General features: G+C 41.8%; 1 protein-coding gene across 1 annotated transcript in view; it reads right to left on the bottom strand.

The window, feature by feature from the left end:
- Window positions 1-323: 323 nt before the first annotated feature.
- The window catches only part of Colgalt2 (collagen beta(1-O)galactosyltransferase 2), a 114,742-nt gene continuing 103,828 nt past the window's right edge, over window positions 324-11,237 (bottom strand). Inside the window, exons 9-12 of the mRNA XM_004658862.3 lie at window positions 6,840-6,972; window positions 6,019-6,146; window positions 2,501-2,707; window positions 324-1,151 (exon numbers count right to left, since the gene is read on the bottom strand). Coding sequence (XP_004658919.3) covers window positions 875-1,151; window positions 2,501-2,707; window positions 6,019-6,146; window positions 6,840-6,972 — 745 coding nt within the window. The 3' untranslated portion in view covers window positions 324-874. The remainder of the gene's footprint in view (window positions 1,152-2,500; window positions 2,708-6,018; window positions 6,147-6,839; window positions 6,973-11,237) is intronic.

Below are 11,237 nucleotides of genomic sequence, written 5' to 3'. Positions count from 1 at the left end.
TCTTAACAGTGACTCATAAAACTCACACCTGCAGTTCATCCATCCCCAAGCTAAGGGGTGAAGTGGGGGGTGGGAGGGGCTGGAGCAGGATGAGAGCCCCAGTACAGGCCCTTATCATGTATATATTACATTTTCCTTTATAAATAGTATATCCCGGACCCAAGCAGCCACAATTAGAAAGGCCAAAGATTGAATTCTTGTCCCCTTAAATATCTACCAAATTATATCCATGTGGCAAACTGGTTCCCACAATTGTCAAAGGCCATGTCTCAGCCAGAGTTAGTTATTCACCCCTATCAGATGAGGCTAGGGACGACAGAGTGCAATAAGCAGAATTACTTCAAATAACAAGCCCAAATCACAGCTCAGTTTTCTCACCCCCAAACACCTGTTACACAGACAAGTTTCCCAAAAGGCCACATAAAATGGACCAACTAGATCAACAAAGAGTTTTCAAGGTCACCTCTGTCACATATAATGGACCACCCAGGTCAACAAAGGAGGTCCAGGGGCTTGTCTGCTTTGACTATCCATTTAGTGATGTGACAGTCTGGTGAGGCAGCTCTCAGATAAGCCCAAGCAATGTTGCATGGTGCCGTGAGCAGAACGTGGCTAGTGAGCAGAGCTGGGTGTCTGCACTGCGGTTTCACTTAGCCGTTCCCCAAAAGCCTACCTTTCAGCCATCCTGGGAAATTTGGGTCTACTTTCCCAATTCCCCTCCACTGCTGAAAATATATCAATCTTGATCAATCATACCGAATCACTTTGGTTAGATGATTGTGACATGTAAAAAGAACTGAAGCAAACAGATGAGTAGCCCTTTAGAAAAACCAAACAGTGGTGAACCATTGCGCGTCTTTCGCCCAGGGAGCCCTCAGAGCTCATTCCTCGAAGGAACAGTGTCCAGGGAAGTCGGTGGCGGCAGTGCTTCCGTGTTCTTGGCATTGCTGTGAATGTGCCCTTGCTTCCGGGACTTCCAGGAATGTGTCCTGTCCCAGTCCGTGGCCACTGTCTCATTGTCCCAGATGGTGGAGGTCTCTGTGTCACTCAGATACCCAGGTTGACCTGTGTAGTGCGTGGGGTAGATGAGCAAGGGCTCTGCAGAGAAAGCTTTCAAGTCCCTGGATGCATAATGCTCCTTGTACTCGGCTCTGAAAACAAGAGGGGTACAAGCTCATGAGGGGCAGAAGGCTCAGGGAGCAGGAAGAACAGTGAAAGGCCTTGCATGTTAACTATGTTTCAAAAGTTGCGTCCGTTATGAAACTAATAAGCAAGAAGGTCAGGATAAACCTGTTGCATTTGAATAGAATGGTTTAGTGGATGAATTTCAGCTCTGACTCTAATAACAAATAGTGAAAATTGGGCTGGGTGTGGTGGTGCACACCTTTAATCCCAGCACTTGGGAGGCAGAGGTAGGAGGATTGCCATGAGTTCCAGGCCACCCTGAGACTACATAGTGAATTCCAAGTGAGCCTGAGCTAGAGTGAGACCCTACCTCGAGAAAAAAAATAAAAAGAAAGAAAGAAAAAAGTAAAAATGGAATTCTGGTAGACCATGATGATATGTAAACATGATCACTTCAAAGCAGTACCCCATTCCTGGATTACTAAATGACACTATACGATGCCCGTACCACAGTGGCAGGTTAAGTGACATGGCGAAGGCTGAGAGTCCTGCGAGCTGGGCATTGAATCCCTGTCTTCTCTTACCATCTTGGCCTTCTGCAACTGTAAAGCAGTGGGACATCTTGGCTCCTGTGATGGTCACATGGGGTGACATCTGCATAGTTCCTTTGTACATGAGAAATAACTACTAATTTCCCTTTAGTTTCAGGGTCTAATAGCTTGACATGCATGTTTCTTCCAGGATCCAGAGGTAAAGCATGTAGCATGGAAGAGGGGATGAAACTCCCTTTTACCGATGACAGGGCATTAAGTGTAGAGATGTTTGTTCTGACCTACAAGAGTCTGTAGCTCACCACAGAGATTGACAGGCAATCCACCAGTTATCATCCTTTTCTGTAAGATCAGAGTGAGCTCCTTGGCTTTGGGAATTCTGAGTACTGTCTTCCATGAATATCTGGCTCAGGAGCTCCTCCACATCTCCTGAACTTCTCTCCATCTTCCTGACTGCAAGTATCATAGTATTTCATGATGGGTACCACAGCCTAGCTGGTGGTCCACACAAGAGCTGAGCAGAATGAACCGAAAATCTGGGACATTTAAGAAAGTGACTTTCATTTAAGGTGTGTGAGGTGACAGTAATCAGACCAAAGACAAGTCGATTATGATCCTGCACATTGGGTATTAAAGAGGCCCACTGGGCAAAACAGTTCCCATATCTTTCTCATCCTCCCTGTCTGTTCAAGAGAATACACACCTCTCTTGGCTATGATCATTTAGAAGAGCAGTGCAACTATAAAAAATGGAGTTCTACCCAGAAAACTAAATTCATGAGCAAGCTGTGCCCCAGGGACAGATGACAGTGGTGGGACACTCACACGGGATGCTTGTTGTACATGATCGGCAGAAACTCGTCTACGGGCAGCATCTTTCCAAAGGGATCGGCGCCAACCAGCTTCTGTGCTCCTTCCAAAGAGATGACATAACCCAGTGTCCAGTAGGAATAGTCAGCTTCAACCAGATTGACTACGTTAGGCACTGCTTTCTCGGGCTCTTTTACTTGCATCCTCTTCCGGCCAATGTAACTATAAGGAAATGGGCGGAGGAGAAAACTTAAATGTTAGAATAGTGTTGTCATAAGGACAGAGCACAGCTTTGGTTTGAACAGACATCTTTAAAGCTTGGACCTAGTGTGTCTTATGTTCAATGTGTCAGATCATAAAGTACGTCCCACCACCAACTGTGACTTCCACCTGCTACTGGCTCTGTTTATCTTACTCCAGCTATTCTTGCCTACTGCTCTGTCTTCAAGCCCCAAAGTAAAGACAGATAGGGATTTAAGTGTTCCTTCTGGGGGACGTGAAGGAGAACTCTGAAAGGCTTTCCTTCTCTCTCCTCTCTCGGGCTCGCTACTCTGAGGAAGGAACCCAGACATGCAGAACAAGGACACAGCTGACCTTCAGTTCTTCTGAGGACAGCAAGCGCATGCCCTCTCAGCCACTGCTTCAGACTAAAGGGTCTGAAGTTCTCTAGGGTCCATCCCAATGGAAGAGAAACTGAACGAGTGCTTGACGTGGGGATGCAGGGACCGAGGAACCAGAAAACTCTCACTAATTTAAATGGAAATTTTAAAGTTTTAGCTATGCAAATTACATTTATTTTTAATTTTTATTATTATTTTTTAATTATTTAATTATTTAATTATTTAATTTTTATTATTTATTTGAGAGAGAAAGAGGCAGATAGTGGGAGAGAGGAAGAGAGAGAATGGGCTTGCCAGGCATCCAGCCACTGCAAATCAATTCCAGACACATGCACCACCTTGTGCATCTGGCTTATGTGGGTCCTGGGGAATTGAACCTGGGTCCTTTGGCTTTGCAGGCAAGTGCCTTAACTGCTAAGCCATCTTTCCAGCCCCAAGATACCTATCTTTGTATGAAACAAGTTTGTGTAAAATTCATCTTCTGGATTAAGATGTATTCTAAGAATAATTAAACATAGGACTTTTGAAGACAGTGCAAAAATGTAACTTATCTCATCATTTTAAAAATATTAATTACATGCTTATGATATTTAGCTATATTGGGTCAAATTAAATATACACTAAACTAATTTCACCGAATTCATTTTTTAACCCCTCTAATATGGTTACTTAGAACTTTTAAAACAAAAGCCTGGGGCTGGAGAGATGGCTTAGTGGTTAAGCGCTTGCCTGTGAAGCCTAAGGACCCCGGTTCGAGGATCGGTTCCCCAGGTCCCACGTTAGCCAGATGCACAAGGGGGCGCATGCGTCTGGAGTTCGTTTGCAGAGGCTGGAAGCCCTGGCGCGCCCATTCTCTCTCTCTCCCTCTATCTGTCTTTCTCTCTGTGTCTGTTGCTCTCAAATAAATAAATAAAAAATTTTAAAAAAAAAGAAAAAAAATATTAATTACATGCTTATGATATTTAGCTATATTGGGTCAAATTAAATATACACTAAACTAATTTCACCGAATTCATTTTTTAACCCCTCTAATATGGTTACTTAGAACTTTTAAAACAAAAGCCTGGGGCTGGAGAGATTGCTTAGCGGTTAAGCACTTGCCTGTGAAGCCTAAGGACCCCAGCTCAAGGCTCGATTTCCCAGGACTCATGTTAGCCAGATGCACAAGGGGGCACATGTGTCTGGAGTTCGTTTGCAGTGGCTGGAGGCCCTGGTGTGCCCATTCTCTCTCTCTCTCTCTCTGCCTCTTTCTCTGTCTGTCACTTTCAAATAAATAAATAAACATAAAACCCCCCAAAATTTTAAAACAAAAGCCTGGCATGGTGGCACACACCTTTAATACCAGCACTCAGGAGGTGGAGGTAGGAGGATCACTGTGTGTTGAAGGCCACCCTGAGACTACATAGCAAATTCCAGGTCAGCCTGGGCTAGAAAGCGAGACTCTATGTTGAAAAACAAACAAAAAAGAATATTTAAAACAACATATAGGACTCACATACCATTGCTATTTGTGAGCATGCCCTAGAAGATTCCAATGGCTTGTTATGTTATTTCTATTTTCCTGAAATAATTGGGTTGTGATCACAAAGTGATTATTAGCTGTCATGTTTTGGGTTTAATACTTCTTCATCTTGAAAGTGAGAGATAAATGGCAAATCAGCTACAGTTCATTGACACTAGGTGATACATTTTAATGGACTACTTGGGCTTAGTGGATGTATGAAATTGAAAATACTCTTCCTCCTTCTCTCCTCAGGAGGGCAGCCATCATTTCCTCACTCCGTTGGTATTTTCTCCCGTGGATGCACCAACCAAAACTGCATGGGGACAAGGATGCTCACAGATTCTAACAGATTCTAACTTTTAGGTTTCTTGGGTAGAGTCGTCTATGATTACAAAGCTTAAGTGAAAATTGCCTTTACATGTGCCATGTGGGCATAAAATAGCTTCTAGGCTCCAAGTACGTGAGGTCGCACCACAAGCCTGGAGCTGTAGAGGCTGAAAGAATAATGTGCAGGGCGACAGCAAGGCGGGACAGTGATCCCGACTCGAGGTGCAGAGGGCCAGACGCATCACAGGACTCACAGCTGACAGGGGAAGCTCTCTCATGACTTACTTGGCCCATTCCTGGGTGTCTTTTGAGCTCAGAATGGCCTCTTTTTTCCCCTTTGTTTGTTTGCTTTTGTTTTGAGAGAACAAGCATCCCACCTGGGTCCTTAATTAAGTTTTCCTCTGAGGACGAGAGGGTGGGAAAAGCTGGGCTGTGGCAGCTGTTCCAAAGGAGTGGCTCTGCTTTGACAAGATTGCCTTTGACACACAGCTGGGGAGCTTGGGAACTTTCTATTTCACTGGGGAGAAGAGCGATTTGTTTTGAAGAGAGAGAGGAAGGGTGAGGAGGGAGGAAGGGAATCAAAAGAGGGAAAGAGAAGGGGAAAGGAGAGAGAGAAAGTAGGGAAGAAGACAGAGTGCTCAATTTCAGAGGCAAGAAACACGGAGCATGGAGTAAATGTCAGCTCTGAGCCAGCACCCCCTCCTTAAAAAGCCTCAGCCACCTGTGTCTTGGGAGCTGAGGTTCACGTACAGGTTGGACTCTGACTCTCCTCACACCCTGCCATGGACCACTCCAATCCATGGGTGGGATTTCCACCGTGTCCCAAAGTGGTCCTCGAAGGCATCTCTGCTCTGTATGAAGAGCCTTAACCTACTGACAAAGCCCTGTCTCATGATTGTTTTGTGGTTTCTCACCTTGAAGTGTGGCTAACCTCTCCCTGCTTGTCTCTGGAAACATCTGTGATGTGGAAAGTGGGCAAACCGAAGGAAGCTTGAGTTGTGTCCCCTACAAGTCGGGTAATGGGGCACTGTACCCCTGGGAAGGGACTGACCGCTTGCCAGTGGCATTGTCCTCTGACTCACATTAGCTCCCAGTCCAGTTGAGCCTGGTCAATGTCATCCATCAGCTTCATCAGCTTCTTCTTAAACTGATGCTCGAAGCGCACATCGTCCTCAATAACAAGAGTCTTCTCCAGGTCTCGGTCGATCACCTGTCAAGGTCATCAGTAGAAAGACAACCCGTGAAAAGTTCTCTTTCCATTTTGCTTTTTAAATTAGGTAAACAAGGGCTGGGAAAGTGAAGAGCCCAGGAGCCTCATTTGTAAAATCTCATCCTGGAATCTAAACGAATGCTCACCAAATATGTCTCACTGTGACACCTTTGCAGCAGTGGGAATGTACACTCTACAGTGACGTCAATGCTGTGTGATGGCACACTCGCCTGCTTCCAGAATAGTCACAAGCTCACTTTTCATCTTGTCCTAAATCACTTGCAACATCTCCCTCTTCTTTCTCCTCCTTACAATACTGCTCTTCTCAGTAAAGCTTTATGTGGTAGTTTGAATGTATGTCCCCCATAGGCTCAGGTATTCCAATAAAACTGAGTTTGTAGCTTCAGCCCGTAGTAGGCAGACTCCCGCTATGGGGCCGTGTCACTGGGGCGGATGTGAATTCCAGCCCAAAGGTGTGCAGAGAGGTTTTGAGCCCTGGCTGTGCTTGCTTGTGCTGCTGGCTGTGTGGTGGCATCTCTGCTTGGATTTATGAATGGGAGCCAGCTTCTCCCACCATTTGATGGAACTTTCCCTGGATCTATAAGCTTGAAATTAATCTCTCCCTCCCCTAAACTGCTCCTGGTTTGGATTTTCATCCCAGCAACATAGAGCTGACTACAACACATTATTTACCTCTTTCCAGACAGAGAAGTGACTAAGGAAGCAGCCGATTTCACCCCTGGTCAAAGGCCTGGAAGAGTAGGGATCTCGATAACCTGGCAGCATTTCAATATTCAAGGCTTTCAGCTGGCTGGTGTTGAGTGCCCTGTGAAACAGAGATCATGTCTGAAAATTACTCAGGCAAACACAGAGAGAGAAAAAGAGAAAGAGAGACAGAGAGGCAGAGAGCAACTGATTGCATAATTTCCTCAGAGCCTCTACACAGAGAGAAACATTCCCATTATTCTTACCATAGCTTTTTTTTTTTTTTTTTTTTTAGCACTGGGAATTGAATCCAGAGCCTTGCACATGCTAAATAAGCACTTTACCACTGAGCAACATCCCCAGATCTTTATGGTTTCCTCAGGGTTACTACACCACAGTAGCATCTGAGGTTTTAGGAGGACAAGACAGCTTTGTTTTATTTTTGTGCACCCCTCATAGTGTTCAGCAATTTAGTGCTAAGTATAATGTGTTTTCCAAACAATTTCAAAGTGCTCTCCTAACGAAGAAACTAGGAACAGAAACTTCTGGAAGGGCTGAGGGCAGGAAGGAAGAGACAGGGGAGCTGTGTGCATGTTTGCATCTTTCATCTGGACTGAAAATTAAAACAAGGTTAAAAAAAAAACCAGAGATAAACATTTCCAGAAAGCAAGGGCTTCTAAGAATCTGTTCCTCTGTAAAAGGGAGGCACTCTCAGAGTTACAATAATCCAAAAGTATTGATTCAAGAAAAATAGCAGGGGCTGGAGAGATGGCTTAGTGGTTAAGTACTTGCCTGTGAAGCCTAAGGACCCCGGTTCGAGGCTCGATTCCCCAGAACCCACGTTAGCCAGATGCACAAGAGGGCACAAGCGTCTGGAGTTCGTTTGCAGTGGCTGGAAGCCCTGGCGCGCCCATTCTCTCTCTCTCTCTCTCTCTCTCTCTCTCTCTCTCTCTCTCTGTCTCTTTCTCTTTGTCACACTCAAATAAATAAATAAAAATGAACAAAAAAAATTTTAAGAAAAATCGCAGAATCTCTGTAAGCACAGAAAATTTCATGAACTTTACATCTGCTCTTATCCCTTTCTCCTCAGCCTTCTAAAACCTTGAAAATTAGCCACCTCACAACACCATGGCACCTGTGAAAACCAAGATGTCTAGCAGCTACTGGAAGTGATGGGTAAACTGCAACCCCTTGAACACCTGTCCTCAGAAAACAGCTCTGTTCAGCTCCCTGACAGTCCTTCAGAAATTCCATTTGAGTTTGTCTTTATTTGACCTGACCCCAGAGTTATTATTTTTGAACAACCCTATCTGCAGGGTATTTGTAAAAAAAAAAAAAAAACTATCCAGGCTGCATTACTAGTTAAGGCTAATGACAGGCTGAGCAAAAAAAATCTTAAAAGGAAAAATGGAAGAATAAAACATTCATAGGGAATTTTGTAAAGCTCTAACATAATTTTGATAATCAAAATGGTATATTCAGATATATTCAGAACCTTTTAGATTATCATAAAACCATAAAAGACCTGAAAAGTCCCCAGTCCCTCACCTCTGGCTGGCAGTGAGGACTGGGCAGTGTGGGGTGGGAAGGTAGTGAAGACAAAGGGAGGAAACACCACATTCAATAGTTTAAAAAAAATCTAATTATATGATATTTACAAGAGAAAAATTTCAATTCCAAACATAAATAAATGGAAGTGAAATGATCCACTATGCAAATCATAATCTTAAGAGAACTAAGGAAGGAATGCCATAATGAAACCCATCAATTTGGATGTTAACCTAAAAAAAAATTGAAGAGTGAGTAAGGAAGATGATAAGAAAAGAAGAGAGCTCAAAGAGTTATATTAATATCAGAAAATAAACCAGTAAGACGAAATACATATTTGAGACAAGAAAATATGATAAAATTAGGAAGAGGTAACAATTATAAATATATATGTACCTAACAACAGAGCCCTCAAAATATAATGTAGAAACTAGTAGAACTGAAAGGAGAAACAGTCAATCCCTCTGCAATACTGGATGACTTCAATATTCTACTTTCAACTGTAGGTAAATAACGAGGCAGGACAAGAAGAAAAGGCATTATAGACTTAATTGCACTATAATCCAACCAGACCTAACAGACATCTGTAGACAACCCCAACAACAGCAAAATATGCATTCTTCCAAGTACACTTGGAACATTCTCTAAGAAAGACCATATGCTAGACCATAAACACCATGTACACCATAAATCAAGCCTCAGTTCTCTTAAAACTACCAAATTCATACAGTGTTCTCCAACCACAATGATATGAAATTATAGATCAAGAGCAAATGAAATTTAAGAAATTCACATATCTATAAAGTTGATATACTCCTAAGTAACTTTGCGGTTAAAGAAATCTAAATGAAAATTAGAAAATGTTTTTATAATAAATGAGCAGAAAAAAACTTTATGAGACATACTTAGTATATGACTTAGAGGTATAGTAATATCTATGTTTATACTTTGAAAGTTTATCTCAAATAAACTACCTAATTAATTATCCTTAATATCTAACTAGCAAAAGAAAATCAAATTAAGTTCGAAGTAAGCAGGAAAAAGGAAATAATTTAAGACTATAATGGAACAAATAAACTAGAGAATAGAAAGCTACACATAATAGAAACAAAAATAAGAATCTGGTTGTTAGATAAGGTCAACAAAATTGGCAATCCTTTTACTTAGATTTATGAATACAAAAAGAGAGTAGACCCAAAACAATAAAATAAAAGGCATCCTACTCACTTGACTGATGTAAAAAGGGTTATACAATGTACAGTGGGTTGTCAAAACTAGATAACCTAAATAAAATGGACTACAAAGATATATATTCCCAAAATTGACTAAAAAACTAGAAAGCTTAAAGCAAGTTAAGACTTTGTGTAAGTAATCAGTAGTTTTCCACAAAGAAAAGTGCAGGATCAGATGGCTTCACTAAAGAATACTACCAAATATTCAGAGAATTAAGACAAATTCTTAATAACCACTTCCAAACAGTAGAAAAGGATGGACACATCCCAACTGATTCTATGAAAGCAGTATTATTCTAATACAAAACTAGTGATATTATTGGAAAACTACAGCTGATTTTCCTCATGAATATAGATGCAAAAATCTTCAAGAAAATTTTGGCAAATAGAATCTAGCAACATAAATAATGGATTAGCTGGCACTACTGAGTGAAATTTATTGCAGGATTGCAAGTTTGGTTTAACATGCAAGTCTATGAAAGCAACGGGCCATATTTACAGACAAAAGTTACATGATCTTCTCAGTGATTACACAGAAAGGGCATCTGGCAAAATGCAACATCCACTCATGTAAAATGTTAAGAAAATAAGAACTAAAGGGCATTTCTTCAACTCTGTAAAAGCCACCTGTGAAAATCTCAAGCCAATATTTTACTTAGTTGAGAACCATCTAGATACTTTTCCTCTAAAATCAAGAATAAGATAAAATGTCTGCTTTTACCGTTTCTATTGAACATTGTACTGAAGACAGTAGCCAGGGCAGTAAGGCAGGAAGAGACAAGTACCAACGGGGACAGGACGAGGTAGCACTATCTGCAAAATGGAAGGTCTTGCTTACAGAAAAATGAAAGGAATGTCTCCTCTCTCTCTCTCTCTCTCTCTCTCATGGATAAGCTCGGCAAGGTTGCAGGATATATGATCAGTTTACAAACATCAATTATGTTTCTATACATCAGGCAATGGCTACTCCAAAAGTGAAATTAAAGAGATAATTCTATTATGATAGCATCAAAAATACTTCAGAATAAATTGAACAAAATGAAGCACAAAAACTAAAGGGAACAAAGTCAATGAAGAATATCTAAGCAATGGGAGAAAACACCAGGAATTTGAAGTCGAAGACTTGGTGGAAATATTTGGCCCAATTTATCTATACATTCCGTGTAATTCCTGTCAGAATCCAAGCTGATATGTGTGCGTGTGTGTGTGTGTGTGTGTGTGTGTGTGCATGTGTGTTGGGGGAGAGTAGGGTGGGGTATAAATTCACAAGATAATCTAAAAATTGGTTTATAAATAAACCAATTGTTTTAGCTGATCTGGGTTCAGATAAACCAGATTAGCTAAAACAATCTTTAGGAAGTGGAAGGACTCCTATGTCCTTGCATTAAAGCTACAGACACCAAACCAATGTGGTGCTGACATCAGAGCAGAGCTACAGAGTAATGGATACAACTGAGAGTTTAGAAGTTTCTCCTGTGGTTTTGTTAACCCACTCTTCTGCATGTGTGTGTGTGTAGTGTGTGTGCATGCATGTGCAATGTGTGTGTGTGGATGGCCGCTGTGACTGACCTGGAGAAATGAATGTATCTCATATAACAGGACATGT

The sequence above is a fragment of the Jaculus jaculus genome, chromosome 1 (genome assembly GCF_020740685.1).
Source record: "Jaculus jaculus isolate mJacJac1 chromosome 1, mJacJac1.mat.Y.cur, whole genome shotgun sequence".
NCBI lineage: Eukaryota > Metazoa > Chordata > Mammalia > Rodentia > Dipodidae > Jaculus > Jaculus jaculus.
Note: the sequence above shows the minus strand (reverse complement) of the source record. Positions and strands in the feature narration are given on the sequence as shown.